Source organism: Pleurodeles waltl, chromosome 3_2, assembly GCF_031143425.1.
Source record: "Pleurodeles waltl isolate 20211129_DDA chromosome 3_2, aPleWal1.hap1.20221129, whole genome shotgun sequence".
In the NCBI taxonomy this organism is placed as follows: domain Eukaryota; kingdom Metazoa; phylum Chordata; class Amphibia; order Caudata; family Salamandridae; genus Pleurodeles; species Pleurodeles waltl.
This window is the reverse complement of record NC_090441.1, coordinates 93457297-93479705: the sequence shown is the minus strand read 5'-3', so window position 1 is coordinate 93479705 and position 22409 is coordinate 93457297. Positions and strand designations below refer to the sequence as shown.

Below are 22409 nucleotides of genomic sequence, written 5' to 3'. Positions count from 1 at the left end.
GTAAAACCAAAACCCAAAATAATCAAATGTCCTCTTGCTTGCCATGGGATAAGATGTTTTAGTGTGCAAGGGGAGAGCTGAAAGACTGTTACCCCCTTCAGTTGGGGGAGAGGGGCATAACTATGCCCATACTGGTTGGTAGCCACCACCCCACTATTGCTTTTTTTTTTTATTCCCTGTCATCTAGTAGGCTTTCTGCCCCCAGGGGGAGTGGATCGGGGATAATTGTCCCATCTGCCTACCGTGGGCAGAACAACTTTGTCCCCATTTATTTGGGGTGGGGGTATGGCCTAACCCCCACCCACTTTTTTTGAAAAAAAATCTTCCCTGGTCTCTGGTGGGCTTTCTGCACCCCCCCCCCCCCCTTGGGGGCAGATGGGCCTTACAAAAATAAGCTGATCTGCCCCTAAGAGGGCAGAAATAGCCAACAGAAATGTGCCCCCATGAGGCATCAGGCGTGTGGCATCTGTTGTGGTTGTTGCACTCAGTGCTGTCCCTCTCATAGGTTAACATGGGAGCTACCTTTAAATCTGATTAAAGTGTAGATTCCCTTTGGGAGCGGATGGACATGTGGAGTTTGGGGTCTCTGAGCTCACAATTTAAAAATACATCTTTTAGTAAAATTGATTTTAAGATTGTGTGTTTGAAAATGCCACTTTTAGAAAGTGAGCATTTTCTTGCTTATACCATTTCTGTAACTCTGCCTGTTTGTGGATTCCCTTTCTGGGTCAGTTTGACAGTGGGGCTGATTGCACCTCACACTAGACAGTGACACAAAGGGAGCTGGGGTGTAGCCTGCATTTCCTGATGAGCCAACTGTGCGAGGAGGGAGGGGAGGACTGGTCACTCACACCTGAAAGGGCTGTGCCTGCCCTCGCACAATACAGTCTCCAAGCCCTTGGTGAGCGTCTGGGGCCTGGCCAAGGCAGGATTTCACAATCAAGAAAGACTTTGCTTTGAAGTAGGCCTACTTCAAAGGAGAAAATGGGTATAAGAAGGGCACCCAAAACCACAGACTTTAGAACACTTCTGGAAACCAAGAGGAACCTCTGCCTGGAGGAGAGCTGAAGAAGAGCTGCCCTGCCTGTGACTTTGCTTTGTGGAGCCCTCCTGCAGTTGCTGCTTCTGCCTGTGCTAGAGGACAAAGATTGGACTTTGTGTTGCCTTCCTTCATGTGCAGATCTCCAAGGGCTTGTTTTATAGCTTGCCTCCTGTTATTTGAAGTCTCAGGGATAGCAAAGACTTCTCTCTGACAGCACCTGGAGTCTCTGGAGAGACTCCTACTCTAAGAGGCGGCCCATCCAGTTCCTGGGACCCTGAAATGAGAAGCTGGCAGCCCAAGAGTGAGAAATCCATGCACAGAACGCCGTGCAGGGAAAATATCGACACCACTCCTATCTGCGGCTGAAAAATCGATGCGCCACCAGTGTCACGGCTGAAAATCGACGCTCGCCTGCAACGCAACCCGAAGATCGATGCCCGGGGCTGGAGAAACGACGCACAGCATTGCTGACGGAGGTTGGTGAGATCGCAACCCGCGCTGCGTGGTTTTCCGATCATTGTGCGGCTGGATTTCCGACACAAACACCGCTGGGTGTGTAAAAACGACACAAGGCCTGCCTGGACCCGAGAGTGCTGACCGGATCGACAACGCTCTCCTGCAGAGAGAGGAAATGACGCATGCCGACCCGACGAAGGGAGAAACGACGCAAGGTCTCGCTCTTGAGTGAAATCGCCGCATCGCAAGTCCTTTTTGACGCACACTCACCCGTGCGTGGTTATTTTTGATGCACCCAAGGTACATTTTCACGCTAACAGTGTTAGTGTGTGATTAAAATTACATGAAGACTATTTTTACATTTTCAGTGATAACTTGACTTGTGTATTGTGGATCTTTGTCGTTTTGGTCTTGTTTTGTTTAGATAAATATTTCCTATTTTTCTAAACCTGTGTTGTGTCATTTTGTAGTGTTTTCATTAAGTTACTGTGTGTGTTGGTACAAATACTTTACACCTAGCACTCTGAAGTTAAGCCTACTGCTCGTGCCAAGCTACCAAGCGGGTAAGCAGGGGTTAGCTGAGGGTTATTTTCTATTACCCTGACTAGAGTGAGGGTCCTTGTTCTGACAGGGGGTAACCTGACTGCCAACCAAAGACCCAATTTTTAACACTAGTAAAGTGCACTAAATGTGTCTAGGGCCTGTAAATTAAATGCTAATAGTGGGCCTGCAGCACTGATTGTGCCACCCACATAAGTAGCCCCTTAACCAGGTCTCAAGCCTGCCATTGCAAGGCCTGTGTGTGCAGTTTCACTGCCACTTCCACTTGGCATTTAACATTGCTTGCCAAGCCTTAAACTCCCCTTCTGCTACATTAAGTCACCCCTAATGTAGGTCCTAGGTAACCCATAGGACAGGTTGCTATGTAGGTAAAAGGCAGGACATGTACTTATGTGTTTAATATGTAGTGGTAGTGCAAAACTCATGAATTAGTTTTCCACTGCTGTGAGGCCTGCTCCTTTTATAGACTAGCATTGGGACTGCCCTCATATACTTTTGAGTGGTAGATTCTGATCGAGAAGAAATAACCAGGTCATATTTAGTATGGCCAGAACGGTAATAGAAAATCCTGCTTATTGGTGAGGTTGGATTTAATATTACTATTTTAGAAATGCCACTTTTCGAAAGTGGGCATTTCTCTGCACTTAATACCATCTGTGCCTTATAGCCTGTCTTTAATCCACATCTGGTCTGTGCTGGTTGACAGCTCCCTTGGCCATTTCACCCACACAAACACAGGACACTCAGTCACATCTGCAATCATCTGCATACTGAATGGGTCTTCCTGTGTTGGAAGGGTGGAGGGACTCCCACTTACATTTCAAAGGCCAGTGGCATGCCCTCACACAAAGGACTGATACCCCCCCCCCCCCCCCCCACAGGGACCCTGGAAGACAGGACTGGGCTGAAAGGGGAACTTGGGCACTTCAAAACCACTCTTTGAAGTCTCCCCCACTTCAAAGGCATTTATGGGTATATAAACTGGGTCTCTGATCCCATCAACTCAGACACTTCTGGACCTACACCTGCACCCTGTCAGAGGAGCTGCCTGGCTGCCCAAAGGACTCATCTGGACTGCTTTGCTGCGAAGGAGTGCTGCCCTGCTTGTTGCCCTGCTGCCCAGCTGGTCTCTGACTCAACTGGAAGGACTCTGCCTTCCTCCTGAAGTGCTCTCCAAGGGCTTGGGTTCAGCTTGCCTTCTGTTTCTGAAGTCTCACGGCCAACAAAGTCTTAACCTCTTCAAGAAACTCCTTGTGCATTGAAAATCAACGCAACACCTGCAGAAATCAACGCAAAGCCTGCATTGTGGATGAGAAGTCACCACACAGCCGACCGGAACGACGCAGCACCGACTTCCTGACTTGAAATTCGACGCAACACCTGCCTTACAATGGAAAATTTGACACATCGCCTACCGGATCAATGCAGCGACTGCTCCTTCTTCCAGTGCATCAAGGATTTTCAATGCACCGTCCTAGGGTGTCAAAATATCCCTGCATCGTAGTGAGGAACCAGGACTGCACGACGAAAAACTATGCAAACCCTTGCAGGGTGGAAAGAAATGACACATCGTCTGTGCCATGCCAGAAAATCCGATGCAACACCTTATTTTTCCATGCATCTCCTCCTCTGCGGTCACCGTGGTTTGTTATTTTTGACGCATCTCATGTACTGGGTATACCAAAGAAACAACTGCTAATTTCTAAGGATTGAGACTCTTAAACCTTTTAAAAGTGATATTTCAACTTGTGCTTATTGGATCTTTGTCGTTTTGACCTTATTTTATTCAAATAAATATTATCTATTTTTCTAAATCTGTGTGGTGTATTTTTGTGGTGTTTTCATTGTGTTACTGTATGATTTATAGCACAAATACTTTACACATTGCCTTCTAAGTTAAGCCGCCTGATCAGTGCCATGCTGCCAGAGGGTGGGCACAGGATAATTTGGATCGTGTTGTGACTTACTCTGACTAGCATTGTGGTCCCTATTTGGACAAGGGTGTATACCTCTGCCAACTAGAGACCCCATTTCTAACATTGGTAATCAGCGGTGAGGATAGGACTTGTGTTTGTGCAGTGCCATACAATAGCTATGTGTACACAACCCACCCACAGTCAAAGATCAATTTGATCTGTTTTCTTTTTGCTGCAAATTTCCCGGCTTGACATTCTTTAATCAGAATCTTATACATCATGTCTCTGGCTGGGTCCACAATTGGAGCTGGAGAGTTTGACCTCGCTAACCTGGAGTGATGCACCGTTAACCAGCTGAAGGGCTACTACAAGGGAATGGGGGTGGCTACCCGTGGAGCTTCTAAGAAGGAGGAGTACTAAAAGGCGCTGAGGACCTGGGCAGAAGCCCACTCACAAGAGCATGATGAGTTGGGGGAGCAAGATGATGGCTCTCCTGAGGAGCTACCAACAGTAGTGGGGGGGTGACGTCCCTGGATTTGTTTCTCCTGTGAGACCTGGAAGCAGTGTCTCCGGTCAAGGCCCGCCCACAGAGGAAAGAAGAGAGGAGAGAGAATTCAAGCTGCAGTTGCCAAGGTTAAAAATAGAGGCAGAGGAGAGCTGAGGCTGAAAGAGCCTTGGCAGAAAAGAAACTTATCTTGGCTCACAAACTAAGTCTGAAAGAGCTGGAGCTCAAGTCTAGGCAGTCTGAGTCCAGCAGTGATGGTAGCAGCATACTTACAGGACCTGTTGGAGACAAAAAGGTTTGTATGCCCAAGGATTTGGAGCCAAGTTATGTGGTGGGAGATGACATTGCTAAGTGGTTTTCTGCTTATGAAGTTGCACTGAGGGCACATGGGGTTCCTGAAGAGTACTGGGGGCAGGGCTTGTGGAAACACGTGCCAATACTTGGGAAGGGCACACTTCTTGCACTAGAGGTTGGGGACTAGATCAAGTATGTCCCTATGAAAGTCATTTTGATTGCCAAATTTGGGCTGACCCCTGAAAAGTATAGCCAAAGATTCAGGGACAGTAGCAAGCTCCCCAACCAAACCTGAGTAGACTTTATTGATTTTTACAGTAAGACACTGAATGATTGGGCAAAGGGCAGTAAAGTCAGTGATTATATTGGGTTGTACAATTTAATCCTTAGAGAGCATATGCTCAGTATTTGCTTTACAGAGTTGTGCCAACACCTAGTTGACAGTAAGCTGACTGATCCCAGGAAGCTTGCTGAAGAGGCGGACCTCGGGCCTAGCACCAGAGTGTCCAAAAAGGTATCTGGGGGGACACCCACAAAGGTGGTCAGAGTTCCCAACAGAAGAAAGAGGGAGGGAGAAACACTTAAAAATAAGGAGTTCTCTAAAGGCCCCCGACAAACTTCTCAAGTTAATAGTGGTAACCAGTCCTAGTCGGATTCTAAAAAGAAAGGGTTCTTTGACCATAAAACAGGGAGGTTTGTATGCCAATGTGCAGAGAGCTCCAAGTATGGTCACTCTAAGGGCGACTCCAAATGTCCAAACAGGGCACCACGCCCCCACTGGTGGACAGACACCTGGGTTGGCTAGTGTAGCGCTCGCGGAGGAGATTGTCCCAGTTAGTTTTAGGGAACAGACTGAGGGAACGCTAGTATCCCTAGGGAATGTAGAAATTGTGCCAAAAGCCCACATGCCTGCCAATACTTCTAAGTATAGGCAGTGGGTCACCATTATTAGGCAACAGGTGGAGGCTCTGCGTGACACAGGAGTCAGCATGACTATTGTCAGGGGTCAGCTGGTGTCAGAAGAGCAGGTCTTACCGAACATATTCCACCAAGTCATAGTCGCCAACAATCTTGAGAGCCATCTACCAGTGGCTCTGGTTCCCTTTGAGTGGTTTGGGGCGGAGGGGGTCGGTGCTGGTTGTCGGAAAGTAGCTGAGAGTCCTGCCATGCCTGTAGATTGTCTTTTGACCTTGAGCACACTACCTGGAAGGAGGTAGAGCTCAGGTCTCACTTGGAGATGATGGGATTGCCTGAGTGGGTCCACCAGGGAGGAATTCTGAAAGTCGCAGAAGGAGTGTCCCACTCTTGAGGGCTTGAGGCAACAGGTTTCAGCCCAAGCAGCAGATGAAGCCTCTGGGGATCACCTAATCTACTGGGAGAATGATCTCCTATATACTGAGCCTATGGCTCCAGGTACTGGGGCAGCACATGTGCTGGTGGTCCTCCAGTGTTACCAAGCCTTCCTACTGGGTTTGGCTCATGACATACCCCTGGCATGACATTTAGGGCAAGACAAGACCTTTGCCAGACTCGTCACCCACTTCTATTGGCCCGGAATGCAGACAGCCTCAGATACATTCTGCAGGTCCTGTCCCACCCCCCAGGCCAGTGGAAAGACAGAGAAAAAGCTGAAGGCTCCCCTGATTCCACTTCCCGTTGTTGGTACCTCCTTTGAAAGGTTGGGCATCAACATCATTGGTAAATTGGACCCCAAGACTGCCCTAGGCAACAGGTTCATCCTAGTCTTGGTGAACCAAAGGAAATCCCTCTGAGGACGGTGAGTGCACCGCTGGTGACCAGAGCCTTGATGGGGATCTTCACGCCTGTGGGGTTCCCCAAAGAGTTAGTGTCTGACAGAGGCACTAACTTCATGTTGGCATACATGAAGTCTATGTGGGATGCGTGTGGTGTAACCTACAGGTTCAGCACACCCTATCACCCTCAATCCACTGGTCTCATTGAGAGATTCAACAAACCCTTGGAAGCCATGACCAGAGGCCTGCCCGAGGCCATGAGGCGCAAGTGGGACATCCTCTTACCATGCCTACTCTGTGCTTATAGAGAAGCACCCCAGAAGGGGGTGGGGTTCAGTCCCTTTGAACCTCTCTATGCCTACTCTGCTAGGGGACCCCTAAGCATTGTCAGGGAGGGGTGGGAGAAAGCTCACAGGAAACGCCTCCTAGGATGTGGTCAGCTACATGTTGGCCCTGCGCAACCAGATGCGCAGCTTCTGCAAGAAGGCCAAGAGCAACCTCAAGACCAGTCAAGAGTTTATGAAATGCTGGTATGACCAGAAGGCCACTCTTGTGGAGTTTCGACCTGGAGACAAAGTCTGGGTTATGGAACCAGTAGAGCCCAGAGCTCTCTGGGATCACTGGACTGGTCCATATGAAATTAAGGAGTGTAAGGGGGAGGCCACTTACTTAGTAGACCTCCAGACCCCCAGGAACCCTCTCTGAGTGCTCCAGGTCAACAGACTGAAGTCTCACTTTGAGAGGTCTGAAGTCAGCTTGCTCCTAGATGGATGACGGTGTGGAGGAGGAGAGTGAACCTCTCCCTGACCTCCTCTCTGCACAGGAAAGTGATGGGTCAGCGGAGGGTGTTTCAACCTCTCTGACTCCCTGGCCCTTGACCAGCGAGGTGACTGTACCAGTTACTGGAACAGTATTCCTCTCTGTTTTCCTGAACCCCTGGACTCTCACACCTGTGCGTCCATGGTATGGACACAGGAAACAGTCCCCCTGTAAAGAACACAATTTACAGGTTGTCAGATAGGGTGAAGGCCAGCATCAAGGAAGAAGTTGCCAAGATGTTAGCTTTAGGGGTGATTGAAACCTCCAAAGTCCCTGGTTCAGCCTTATGGTGCTGGTACCAAAGGCTGCCCCACCGGGAGCCAAACCAGAACTTGGGTTCTGTGTGAAATACCGAGGTCTAAATTCTGTGACTAAGACTAAAGCACACCCCATACCCTGAGCTGATGAGCTTATCGACAGGCTAGGGGCTGGCAGATTGCCTTGACTGAGAGGGCAAAAGAGGTGTCTGCATTTTCAACCCCTGAGGGACATTACCCGTTCCAGGTAATGCACTTTGGCTTGAAGAATGACCCCTACCTTCCAAAGGTTGGTTAACAGGGTCCTGGCTGGTAAGGGTGGAATTCTGCACCAGCTACCTAGACGACATTGCCGTCTACAGTGCCAGCTGGGATGAACACCTGCTTCACCTCCAAGAGGTGCTCCAGCCCCTACAGCAGACAGGACTGACAAGGCCAGTAAGTGCCAGACTGGGCAGGGTTCCATGGTGTACTTGGGACACCTAGCAGGTGGTGGCAAGGTGCAGCCCCTCCATGGGAGTACAGATGTCTCGGCCCATCACAAGACCCTATATGAAACTTGACATTGTTAAATCAAACTTGCAACTTTCATTTCAACTGTTTGTGAAATGCCTTAAGTCCTCTTTTCTAGAGTGTTGCATTTCCCTTCAAAAGACAATGGACTAAGATGGTTATTTAGGGTTTGGCGGAAAGGGAGAATGGCTGTAAATCAGCTGTTATCTCCTTCCACCAAACCTGCTTTACATAGAGTATGGGGAATCTCAATGTTTCTGTCGGTGAAGGAGTCCAAGTTAGTTCCACTGGTGTAAACCCTTAAGCCGGCAGTCTGCCTACCACTAGAGAGTAGGGTCACAGGGACAGTCACCCTCGGGGCAACTGTCGCTGGATTACCCTTGCCAGGCACCACTATGAGAGGCATGGCAGAAGAAAAAAAAGAAAGCTCATCATGCACAGGAACAGAATTTCCTTAGCATCAAAACCATTGTTTTTTGTTTTTTTCTGAATCAAATATCAATTTTTGGACATCCTGTGATATTATGAGTGTGTGATGTAAGTTTGATAGCTCATAATATTTTTGTGCATTAACATCTATGGGGCCAATAGTAATCAAATGAGCAGAAGGGCTATGTTAGACCTGTCAGCCTTAGGGTTGTATTCCCCCAAACGTTTTGCCTTACTCCTCCATTTTGCCCTCATTTTGTTGGCCTTAGAACTCTGTGCACTTTACCGCTGCTAACCAGTGCTAAAGTGTGTGTGCTTTCTCCTTTAAACATGGTGAAATGGGCTTACAATCAGCTGGCATATTTAATTTAACTGAACGTCCCTCCAAAAGTGGTACTACTTTTGCACAAAGCCTGTACATTAAATGGTGCTAGAAGGCTTGCAGCACCTATTGTGCCTCACACATAAGTAGCCCTTTAAACAAGTCTCAGGCCTGCCTTTGCAGCCTATGTGTGCAGTGTTAAACTGCCATTTCAACCTGGCAAAATAAACCTTTTGCCAGACATAAACCGTACTTTTTATTAACAGCCCATAGGACAGCCTGCAATGTATTTAAACAGTTGTACATGTACTTTTCAGACAAAGAGGCATTAGGCACTGGCAGGATGGATCATCTCTGAATTGATGGGGGGGGGGTCAGGCCGAAGCAGTCATCTACCACACTTGCACATTCACAAAGGGTTTTACATCAGTCTTTTGCGACCCCAGACAAGCTGGGGCCAGGGCAGTTGGGCATGAAATTCAAAACACCTCTATGGGTGGAAAACTCCAGAACCTTCCCCTACTAGTATGAAAAAAATGGATCCTCAAGCCCAACTCCTCAGTACAACACTGGACCTGAGGAAGACTCAGAAGGACTGCTGTGCTGCTCTGCAAGAAGGGCTACTAGTCTGTTGCTCTGTTGCCCTACTGCCTGAGTAAAAGGACTGGACCTGCATCTTGATCCCAGGACCCTCAGAGTGACTTCAAAGGCTAATTGGCTGGACTCCTGATCAGAGCCTCAGGGACAGAAAGGCTCCAACCATCTTGAACCCAGCAACTTGACACTACTTTCTGTGAATCTTGCCCCCAAAGTGGTGCCAGCCCATACTGGACCCTTGGAAGCAGGACTGAAGGTGCTCTGTTAACCCAGCTGTGGTCCTGTGAGAAGAACCAACGCAGTGCAACACATCTTCTTAAAGCCTCATCGGAACCGCTACAGGACAACGCATCCCCAACGTCAGACCGTACACTGCAGTCTGCAGGATCCTTGACACTGCCACTGCACCACACATCCTTGGGGCAGGCGTATGCATCGCAAGCCTCTCGTCAACAGCATCCTTGATGATGACGCAGAACTCAGCGTTGAAGCCCCGTAGCTTTTTGAGAACCGCCTGTGTGCAATACATTTTTGATGCATCGCAAGCCCCTAGTCGACAGCATCCTTGACCATGATACAGGACTCCGCATCACAGCCCTGCAGCTCCTTGGAACCAACGCTGTATGACACATCCTCAATGTGGGATCTTGCACTGCTCCACAACCCAGGAATTAAGGTACTTTGTTCAGTGGGCCAAACTGGGGCCCTTTGGTCAGCCCACGCTTCAAGTGCCAGCCCGGTGTGAACACATAACCACAGTTGGAGCTTTGTGCTTTTAGGCATTGCTTTTACATAAAACTTTAAAATTGCATGCCTCCGGTTCTACTACTTGGATTTTTGTTGTATTGATCTCAATTAATTTATTAAATTTTAGTCTTGTTTTCTAAATTTGTGTGGGACATTTTTTGTGTTGTGTTTTCACTATATTACTGTCTAAAGTGCTGCATAAACACTTTACACTTAGTTAAGCCTGACTGCTTTTGTGCTAAGCTACCAGTGGATTAATCACAGATTAATCTAGGGTTTGTTGTGACTTCACCCTAACAAACTGTGGCTGATGCTTGAACAGTGTCCCTCTTCCACCCCCATGACCAGTAACCCAATTTCCGACAAGCTACAATTAAGAACAGATCTCCTCCCCAAGGCGCACAGGAACAGACATCAGTGTGGTAGGTGCTACACTGACAACCCTTTTGCAAGTGTGCACTGTATTTGGGGCTGAGAGACATGAGGACCTCCATGGTGGTGGGTGCATTCTGGGACTACACGCACTCATGCGCCATCAGGCTCTTCCCCCTCAAGGGAGAATAAAGACCCGTGAACACGAAAAGTGAGCCGCTGAGTCAACTACCTCTCAGTGTCTGTCTGATGACCATCTCCTACACAAATGCTCACAATGCTATGAGCATATGCACAAGGAAATTCATATAATGTGTTCTTTTGGCACAAGGCACCAACGTGTGACTGATGTACCTATAGGGAGTTTGCACATGGGCTGGCAGTCCCCCTGCAGTGCAGCGGGACTGTTCTTATGCTCTGAAGAAATTTTCTTTCTCAGGAGCCCAAACTCCACTTCATATTTCGCCAAAACTCCATCGACTAATAGAAACAAAGAATGAACCATGCCACGCCACATTTATACCAATAACACCTGGATCACTTACAGCTTGATCAACAGGCAATGGAGGCAGGCATCCGATATTGTGCCATTGTCCATCTGCTGCCAGAGGGGCAGGTCTTTCCGCTTACATGAGCCCTGTAGAGTTTGCTCAGAACACGGCCTCTTATTTAAATAATAACAAGGGACTATATGACCTAGTTAACAGAGAGAAGAAAAAAATAAAGTATGTCATATATGTGCACACCAGAAGAAGCTTGTCTGACCAACGAGGCACATCCAACCAATAGGTGGATAAGGTGCCAAGCCTTCTTGTATGTAACTGAAGGCGGCATGCTTTCTTTGAAGCAAGCAGGGAAACCAATTCAAATGAAGTGCCCGCCCATCATCTGTGTGCAGGCGTGCACAATGCTCATGGCACAAACAATCACTGCGCATGCCCATCTAAAGTGTGATTCAAATAGTGTATGTTCACAATTTTTAAGCCCAACTGCATTAAGGTATAAGCCATATTCATGCACCTGGCTCTACAGGTTTCTTCATTGAGGGGGAAACGAAGAAGCAGCACATGGGGGCAGGCGATGGGAAGGAGAGACAGCAGCCGTGACTGCTATCACACCCTATGGATCACCCACAACCTTAAGTGCTACATGCAGATGGAAAGCACGGACATGGGCACCCCACCTCTCGTGCCCACGCGCTCTCGTGCATCCTACACACAAACGGGGGAATCCGGTAGCCAAACCATTACATGCTACACAGATTTACAAGCAGAGAACGATATGCAGTCTCCCCACTGGGGTGTAGGTAAAAACGTCTGCTCCCCACTACTATTTATAAGCGGTCATCAACAGCCTGGTCTTTCGGAGGGCAGTTACTCGTGTAAACGGGACTACTGCTCTGTGTGTGCCTTACAACCAAGAGAGCACTTCTCAGGAGACTCGTACTATGTTTCCTGCACAAGAAAACATATCAGGTCATTCAGAATGAAAAAAAGAGAAGCGAGTTGTTACACGACACAGCACCTTAGCGCCAGAGACTTTCAACCTCAGAGCCATTCTGATATTTGCTTAAGGACCAGTTGTTAATTTATGTGAATGTTCTTGCACATGCTCATTTTTAAGGTTTGTTGCTTTTTTGTGAAAATGTGATTTCTGAGGAAATCTTCCAACATAAACCAGGCTTTGAAGCAAATCATTAATGTGAGACAATAATAATTCCAGATTTTTTTTTGCTGAGGTGCAAATATCAAAGATGCCTGGCTCAGTCATCTCTTTGGAACCTCCAACATTTCGTGGTCATTTCAGTCTCTCTAGCAAACTTGAGATAGCCTCAAGAGAAAAATCTGTTTCGTTGTTGTGCCAAATTCTTTACCATACACCACAACTTGTTCTAAATGTTGAGATAGTGTACTGTGTACCTTGATGAACTTTAGAATATGCGGCTTCTCTGGTGTGTACTACAATGGATTTTAGTATTTGTACCTTCTCTGTGCACTGCGATGGAGTTTAGCATATGTGGCTTCACACAATTTATTTGATATTATTTGTAACTCCTAATGAAACCACCTCTGTGCCCTCCCAGACCTTTTTTTAAATTCAGAAGTGTCCTAAATAGCAGAAAAAGGCCATGCTCGAATTAATAAGAAGGTAAAGCAGGCAATGTTAAACCTTGTCCGTGGCATCTGTATTATTGCTTATTGGATGACTATACTAACCTAGCCCTGAAAGCACTCAGCTGGGTCTCATTGGGATCCAAGATCTAATTCAACATACTCTGTATTAACCATTAGGTTTATTAAAAGAAAGATCCAGTTCACTGAAAAGTTTGATCCCACACTACATCCATACTGTAAACCGACAAGGAATAGCCTGTCAGTACACCAGGAATCTGATTGCTCAATGCCCTTTCAACCGGTGAAAAAACAGAGGCCACTGGTTAGGAGTGCTGGGTACTTATCTTTTCAATTTAAGCTTAAATTGTCAAAACCTAAGATTCTAAAATTTAGAAAAATAAACAATTCCTTTGTATGGTGCATAAAAGAATCTAAGCTCGAGTCAATGATAGAAAACTGTTATGTGGGCATTTGGTGAACCCCAATAATAAATTGCTATAAACAATTGACAGTTATGAAAAGGAAGACACTTATAGTCTTAGCTTTAGCTCCCAGCGAAATGATTAACTACAAAACTTTATTGAGAGCAATCTCAAGTAAAATGGAATCTAGTCTGGTATATGCTGCTTTTTTTATATTGGGAAGTTGAATACACAACTAGATGTGGCGGAGTGCACAGCATTGCATACTTTGTTACAGTGTAAAACATGACCCGCAATAACTTTAAGACAGTAATAACATAAACGTGCATTCAGTGCCTTGATATATACAAGAAACACATTGTGAATCCAGGTACGTTATTATATCATCCAACAGATGATCTGGTTAAACCTAGTAGTCTTAAATGTGGGCTGGGCTTGTACAGAGGTTATTTGCAAGATAATGCCGTTTAATTAATCTACGGAAGGATACTAGATGTCTTTGAAGCAAACAAATGGGTTTTATCATCATTACCATTGTATGTCAACCTGAGGGTTGTGACCCTGACTGCAAACCACAGAGAGAACTAATCAGTGCTAATTTGTAGAAATACAAGTGCCAGGGCCCAAGGTATGTCTCAGGAGGCCACCGTTGTTGGCACTACCTTCTTCATTCATGTAGTGGTGGTTAATCTCTAATTTAGTGATGTCATAGCTCGTCTGGCATAGACCTCAAGATTTTGTTAGTTTCTTAGCTAGGTAGACGGGGTCTTGGTATAAAGAACCTTATTAGTGATGTAGCTGATATTGAAGATGATCTTTGCTTGCAGGAGGAGCCAGTGTAGGAATAGTATCCTTTAGCAGAAGTGTGATGCTGTTGAATTTTATTATCCCCCTGATTAACTGTGATGGTATGTGAACAATGCCTTTCAGGGAGGTGTGTATGGTCTCAGAGATGCTGTTATGCAACGGCTTGCCTTCATCCAGATGGGAGAAAATGAAGACTTGAACTGTCATTCTGATGTCTTCTGACAGAAAAGGTGCACAGGAGAGAAAATTGGAGCCAGGTTGCTTCGATCTTCTTGACAATGGGTTCTATGAGTGAGAAGGGTGAGGGTGGAATCAAAGGTGCATCTGAGGGATTCCACTGGTTCTGTCAGTTGAGGACTTTAGGTTGGAGAGCAATGACTGAATGAGAAACTATTTAGCACTATTGTCAAACTGTAAGAACTCGGTGTTCGTGGGGTTTACCAGAAAGTAGTTTTTGACATTCAGGCTTGAGTCTCCATATGCCATTGGTGGAGGAGATGTTAAGATAGATTTGTCAGGATACTGGTGGATCTTGATGTTGCTATCTGCAAGGATGGCTCCCAATGGCTACAAAGAAATGTTGAAAATAACGGGTGACAGGACTTTACCCTGGGGGGCTCTTCTGGTGACCAGAGAGTGAGGGATGTGGTAGTTCCTATCTGAACAAGCTGCTCTTAGTTGAAGAGGTAGAATGTGAAGCATTTTTCAATTGTGCAAGTGAAACCCAAGTAATTTGTTAGGATGTGGATCAATGCAGGATGGTCACAGGTGTCAAAAGCTGTGGAGCGGTCAAAGAGAGCCAGGAGGCAAGGGTAGTTTTTGTTATTGAGGAGAATGCCATTTTTGACTACATGGAGCATGGCTGTTTCAACACAGCAGTGTGATCTGAACACTGACTAATAGTCCTGAAGCAGATTATTCTTGTTGATGTGATTCTCCATGATTTTTCCAACAACCCGGGGTTGTACAATGGTATGGACGATGGCCAGGTCATCTGGATCTAAAAACTTTTAATGCGATGAATGTCTGTACAAGCTTGAGGCCATCCGTGACGGTACTCTGGGTTAGAGAGGCATTGGCAATGGGGGGGGGAAGGTGGATGAGAGCTTATCTTTGCAGAGACTTGTTGATGGGGAAGGGGAGCACGTCATATTGTTTGAGGTGGCTTTGAACGAGTTCACATTGTTGAAGAGCTCTTTGTGGGAGATAGTGTTTAAGAATGGGCAGTTAGGAGTGTGGCGGCTGGTTATAGGTGTGGTTGACAATGATTAATTGGTGGTGTTAAATCTGATTTTGTTAAGTTTCTCTTGAAAGAAGAGGTTGATAGTGTTGCATCTGTTGGCTGATGATGAGATGGTGGGTTCTGGGATGGGTTCATACACTGTTTGACTGCCTTAAACATGACCCTGCTGAACGGTTTGTTGATGGTCTTGTATTAAAAGGCATTGGCTGTGGTGATGATGTAATGGTGGTTGGAGCAGAGTTCTTTCAAAAAGCATAAGGTCCTTTCGGCAGTCTGAACTTCTCCATTTCCTCTCCTGGCTTCGTATGGCAAACTTGGAACTTCTTGGGTATACTAGGAAGCTGTTGGTTTAAGCTTGTAGATGCAACTTTGCAGAGCAGTATAGCATTTGACAAAGACTAAGACTGTAAAACTTCTAACTATTCTAGAGGCTTAATTATTCATGTAATTGATTGTAAATTACTTATGCTCCTTTTGTATTATATTTGCTCTTCTCTTTCAGTGTAAATTGCATTGTGATATGTACACTGTTATATTGGGCTGTAACACAAAAAAGCTGTTTCATTTAAAGGGCATAATTATTTGTACTCTAGCCAGGTAAAATGGTTTTGTGAAGCGAAGGATTCATAATCACACATCAACAAGGAAAAATTGGTTTTAGTGTAGAATAGAAACTGACACCACAAACAACTGTCTTAAAATAGAACATTTAGGACACCACTGTAAGACTATATGTGATATATGTTAGACTGATGGAACAAAACACACTCCAGGAATTTACCTACTGCAGAAACAATGCAGTTTCTCTGGAAACCTACACAAGGGTCCTTAAAAATAAGAATCTGCATTTACTTCAGTGGTGAAACTATCTAAATGGTAATGATGTACTTTCAGAATAAGGACACAGAATGAAAGAGAGACAACACATTTCTAATGAACGTATGCAGATACCTTACCTTCCAAGGATTTCTTTTGCATCATATTTTTCATAGAATTCCTTGGCCGACACCCAGTCTGGCAACTCCTCTTCTCTGGTCATGTCTGCTCTTTCCTGGCGCAAGTCGGCAAACCTCTTTGTCTACAAGCTGGGAACAAAACCAGGATAGCAGAGAAAAGGGTATTTTACATTTTTGAGCAATCCAACATACATAAGAATTCAAATGCTGTTTTTCTGTCTGGGTGACTTATGAAACCATGGCAGTTCCTCTTTCGGATATAAGAAACATGTTTTTTTTCAGTATGTGAGGATCCTGAAATGTTTTTTTTTTTATTATTTTAAGTCACTATATGTAAGGAAGAGAAATAAAAAAGGAAAATGCCCACTAAGTGGTCCAAGGCAATATTCATACTGAAACGTAAATGTATATTTAGGGAACAAAATATATTTTTACCGGTATTAAGAGGACACAGGTCACAAAAAGAAAATAAGTATTTTTAGACAACACAGAAGGGAAAGGCGCAAAGCTGGAGAAAGAGGAGTAGAAAACGAATGTCATGGGTCTACATAATGCAAATAAAGAAATGGTATTGTCTCATAAAATAATTCATATGGCATAATCTGATTAATCTTTTGTATGTATTGATATTTGGTCATTCAAAGTGAATTTACTTTCATAATAGAGGGAATAAGTAAGAGTTTCTAAGCAGAATTAATGGATAGGACGCTTGCACAAGAGTGAACAGGCTGGATATAGTGCAGACCTCCCATCTTGTAAAGGGATTCCGCCATGTGAGAGGAGGGACGTGGCACTGGAGGGGACATGTCTTTGTGGGGAGCACAGCATTAGACATTTCTACCTGCCCTCCACCAACAATGTTCTAACAAGCTTTAAAAGTATTTCGGTCAGAGCCACCAAACATCAGTTTTAAACCACTCTATGAAGGGGTTTTACGCTCACTTGTGTTTTACTAAGTGATATCAGCTCTTCACCAGGGGACTGAGTGTAGGAGGCTGATATAATGTGACACAGTGGCACAGTGAGAGTTGGTAGGCCAGAGCATGGTTTGTCAGGTATTTAGGGTGGTTTAGATTGTTGGAGGCAGAAATCAAATTAAATCGCCCAGGTCAATGTTCATTATTTGTCAAGTATGGTTTGCATAGTAGTAAGTTGTCATAGTTCTGGTGTACCACATCCATATCCACCAACAGTGGTGTAATAGCTTCTTGGAATTGTTTCAATGGCATAGGACTGTGATGAGATGCTCAAAATGGTCAAAAGGAGTTTGAGCATGTTTTCTGTATTTAAATGACAATCTTGGTCATGAAAGAGGGCAGTCAGAAAGGACCAATGAACTTTTGGAGGAATATGTGATTTGAGCACTCTTTAGTTCACTTTACGCACTTTCACAGATGCCTCAGATCTTTGTCCATTTAAACATCATTAATCTAAATGTGTCTGATGTTATTATCTCAGTGAGTGAAATGGCATTCATGTGTGAAACATTTTTATCTACTCTGATTTTGGATTTTAAAAAAAGCTTCAATTTGAGAAGATTTTAAAATTCCCTTCCTGTTGGTTATTTGCTTGATACTTCGGCAAATGGACATGGAAAGAGTCCTCCCATACCTTCCTAAGAATCATAATTGTCAACTTCATCTACACATCTTATTCTGATTTTTGTCACTTCATAATTTATTGAACAATTATTGAGTCTTTGCCAACTTAGATAAAGTGTCTTCAAACTGTGATGCACACTCCCCTTCCCCTTCCTCAACTGGGAGGGAGCATGGCACTGGCAAGAGGAGCACTGTACCTGAACATGAATAACACACACAAATACATTAATAAAACAACTTTGTTGTGATATAATGAAAGAAAATAGAGTGGTAAGACCCTTTCGGGTGAGTAGCGCGATTAAAACATTTTTTGATTGATTGGTTGATTGTTTGTGTGAGTCTCTAATAAAGGATAAAGGATCACACAATGGGAATTTTTAGAATGAAATGTCTGCAGCAGGATTTTGTCAATCGTGTTTTGAGGGGGATTTTAAAAGTGAGAACCGAAGATAACTACAATTTTCAAAATATTAAGTATGTTTATATTTGTCAAGTGGTCCCAAGTTACCTGCAACACAAACACGTCAGTCCTGTGATTTTAATCACCTTTACATTGCACGTTGGGGCTTATATTTTAAGGTTAGAACTTTTTATGCAGTGATTAAAAAATCCTGCCATCCAAAATGCTTTTGATAAAAACGTTCTTCACACACATTCTTACAACATATTTGTAATTCCACGAATGGGGTTTATTATAAGGAAAAAAGTAATGTTGATTAAATTAGACAAGATTTGATTAGAATAATATTTAGACAGCGAAAGTTCACTCATCAAAGCTTTCTGTGGCTAAATACAAGGCAGTGACACACTAACACCAGACAACAATACTTTTGGACTACTCTTTTAAAATTCCCCTCTACACAAGTGTCACTTGAAATATTTGGATTACTTCCTTTAACAGTATATAGTTTTATTGCGGTAAATTCAGAAGCATCTATTTTGTTCTACATGTTATAGGGTGTGCTCTCAATCCCCACTTATACAATTCATCTTGCTTTCAATATTTAAAATGTTATGGACTGTATATGTGAAAGGGTTAATTAAATTATTTTAAGCGAGGGGGTGCGGCATTAAAATGCTTGAAGAACACTGGTATAGTATTGTGCCTATGATTTCAAAAAGGAATTTGGCTATGGTGATCACTTTATGTGCTGTAGACGCCAATTACACTTGCAAAGGTACAGATTTGACCCTGCCCTTTTCCATTTCTATATTTTTCTATTTGAATTTGTTTGCATCTACAGCCACTGCAGCCACTGATAAGCTGACAACTCTAAAATGAGCTCTACCTTTGAAAAACACCACATTTGATTACAATCACCTTGATGGATGAGAAAGCAATAAAAGCATTTATCTTAATTATTTAGTTTTTCTATAATAAGGCATATTTTATTGATAAGGGTATCAGAACGTTTTAAAGAGAAGTAAATAGGGCAAGTAATTTTACAGTACATAAACTGCAGGAGGATTATATATTTAAGTTATGGAGTGCATCAAGAATTAGTGGTTGCAAATTTATATTTGTGTATAAAACAATTGCAAAATATAGGAATCACTTGACAATCAGGATTAGTTTGGTCACGAGTGAGGAGGGATCCTTTTTTTTATTTTATTTTTTAATCATAACTTTATTGCAGTGTCACTGCAATCAATATGTGGCACAGTGTGTGTGGGACAATTCGGTCATCAGGCCATAAGGTCTTTAGAATACGGACTACCTTGCAGGTGGACCAAACAAGTTGGACTATACATATTTGGCCGCCCCCCTTTGGAAGTCTGTAATATAAGGAATTGAATGGAAAAGTGTATTGAGTTTAACATATGTTTGCTAACAACTAAGTGGTGTTTTGGTGTTTCCAGTACATACCTAATATAGTAATGGCTTTGATACTCTTTTCCGTACAATGTCTGTGTTTATTTTTGTAAATACTATATGAAGAAAAGCAAAACATAATAAAAATCTTTAATTCTATAATAGAGACAATATTGTTGAAAAGACGGTTTGTGGAATTATCCCTCTGTAGTAAGTATTTATTTTCAATATGGTTCCCTGCAGTGGCCTAAAGAAGGCACAGATGTGCTAAACAAAACACCCAAATAAAAAAAATAGCCAAAACACTTTGGAAGAAAGTCCCAAGAAATTGCAAATTATCTTTTACAAATGGCCCCAGGTCATCTAGGGTTAGTCACTTAACTTCCTAGGGCTCTCATTGGTCCCAGGTCACCTGGTTGCTAGGGTTTCTCCACTATTCAACCGGGGACCTCAGGGTGACAGCAGTAACAGATTAAGGATGCTGCCAGTTTGGGAATGACATGGCCTGGAAAAGGCCTAGGACCATAAAATCTCCATTGACTCACACACTATTCACCATTAGTAGATGGAAAAACAACACTTGCCTGCAAGCTTTGTATCACTTTACATCCAGCACAAAGAGTCTCAACTTTACCTCAAAATACCATCAGTCCACAGTTGTTCACCAACATCTTTTCCACAGACAAACCCACTTACTCACCCTCTCACAACAATCCCACCAAATCTTTCAGTCTTAGAGAAGAACAGTGACGACCCTGAGACACAGCATCTCAATACTAAGCAGGCATGAACATCACAGTCACCCAATCAGTTACATTAATCTTTAATTCACAGAAAAGGACCACAACAATCAACCACGAGAAATTGATGCTAACTACAAAGGAGAATAAAAATACCAATATTGACCAAACCCATTCTGTCCTTAAATGCTCTCTACATTAACTAATAAGCATGCTCTTCAATGCATAAGCAATGAGTAAAGACCAGCATAATATATTTGACATACTGTTTGACTACAAGCTGAACCTTCCGTTCACCATAGAAACACAGCTGGGAGAGGATATGACTCTAGTACTATTTGAAACGATTACAACATGATATGAAAGCATCACTCATAACAGCCAAGAAAAAAAAAAAGGAGTGGCGACTATCTTCAAGCACACATACGTCTCCAAAATGGATGATATTGTAATACAAGGTTGCACTCCATTGTCTTGCTAGATCTCCCACAGTCCTACGTTCTCCTGCAGATTCCTCCTACTATACAAACCCCTTCGAATGACAGAGCTTTTACAGGTGCCTTTTAGGTGCAATATCGGACCTGTTCATCACACACTTTAACCTGTGCATCCAGGGAAATCTAAACTTCTGGTTTACCAGGCCTAAAATGCCCCCCAAAAAAAGACATCCCATCAGGATTTTCGATACACAGCTTGACAAGGACAACCCACAGAGCAGGACATCATTAAGCCCCATTTTCTGCAAACTGGAGCTCCATGGAAACTGCCTTTTCACTTAAAGCAATCACTTATTTATCTCCTCATCTCCTTTTCACATAGGATCCTTCCATGAATATCAACTAACCCATCTATATTGACAGCGATCTACAGGCTGGAAAAAGTGGAAGAGATGAATTTGAAAATCCATCTTAAGACAAATCTGCAAATAAAGACAATTAACTGTGTAAAGAAAGTTTACAAATTGGTCATTAAAGCCTTTGACAAAATAATTTCAAATATCAAAATTGTCAAAAAGAAAAAGAACACCTTTTTTGATGAATGAAGAATTACCAAGAAACAGGGACACATTTCAGCATTTCAACAAAACTGGCAAAGATCAATACATGCTTTAGACAAAATACATCAACAAAAGCTAAACAGAATGAATAAATGAATGAACAAATCATATATACATTATATATCATACATCAAAAGACAAAGAAACTACACTATTTATGCAGGATTTACAATGTGAAATGGACATCCCATGGACTCCACAGATTTCTACAACCCTGAAAGCAGTCAAACGATAAATTGCTCTCAAGAATTCTGCAAGAAAATGGCAACTCACTACACCTCTAAAGCAGTCACTTGGACATATATCTTGACAACAAAACAACCAGCTGTCATAGGAACTAACTACTAAAATGTAATAGCTTGAAAAGACAAATGACAATGAGATCCTGCGGGCAGCCCATTAGCACCATACAGCCACAAATATTCAAGAATATTCTGCTATAAGCATTAGCAGCTACTTCAGAAATGAACATAATCAATCATTCTTTTTCCTCTGAAAATTTTCCCAAATAACTTAAAGAAAGCATACAACTACCAACTACAATTGGGTAACTAAATAAAACAGCTGCATTTCTACAGATTTCTCCTAGAAGACAAGCATCTATTATCTGACTACCAAACAGGATTCAGACTAGGACGAGGCCCAGAAGCACCATACAGGATGACTTCAAAGACACAGACAAAAAAAGTGTAGCAGCGCATTGCTTCTCGTATTACTCAATAGCATTTGACACATTTCACAAGCAAACTTTAACTTAAAGAATAAACAAAATCATATCAATCCCACAATTCTGACCTGGACTTGCTCTTCTTATGTTATATGTATTTGTATAGAGCAAGACTCACCCGGGAAGATATCCTGGCACTGAAGCAAGAGCTGTATGGACTGAGCCAGGCCCAGGGCTCAGTGAAGAGCCAGGTTTTCAGTTTTTTATGGAATTCAAGGACTGAAGAGGTGGCTCAGATGTGTAGTGGCAGGCTCCAAGCTTTAGGAATGAGGTAGGAGAATGCACGCTCAGCGTGTACAAGTGGGAGTCCAACCAAGCACAGTTGACTAGAAGGTTTGTGAACGT

At 43.6% G+C, this 22409-nt stretch overlaps 1 protein-coding gene across 2 annotated transcripts in view; it reads right to left on the bottom strand.

The window, feature by feature from the left end:
• The window catches only part of PHKG1 (phosphorylase kinase catalytic subunit gamma 1), a 198656-nt gene that overhangs the window by 122469 nt on the left and 53778 nt on the right, over window positions 1–22409 (bottom strand). For both annotated transcript variants that reach the window (XM_069226886.1, XM_069226887.1), the window contains exon 2: window positions 16127–16255. In XM_069226886.1, coding sequence (XP_069082987.1) covers window positions 16127–16209 — 83 coding nt within the window. In that variant the 5' untranslated portion in view covers window positions 16210–16255. The remainder of the gene's footprint in view (window positions 1–16126; window positions 16256–22409) is intronic.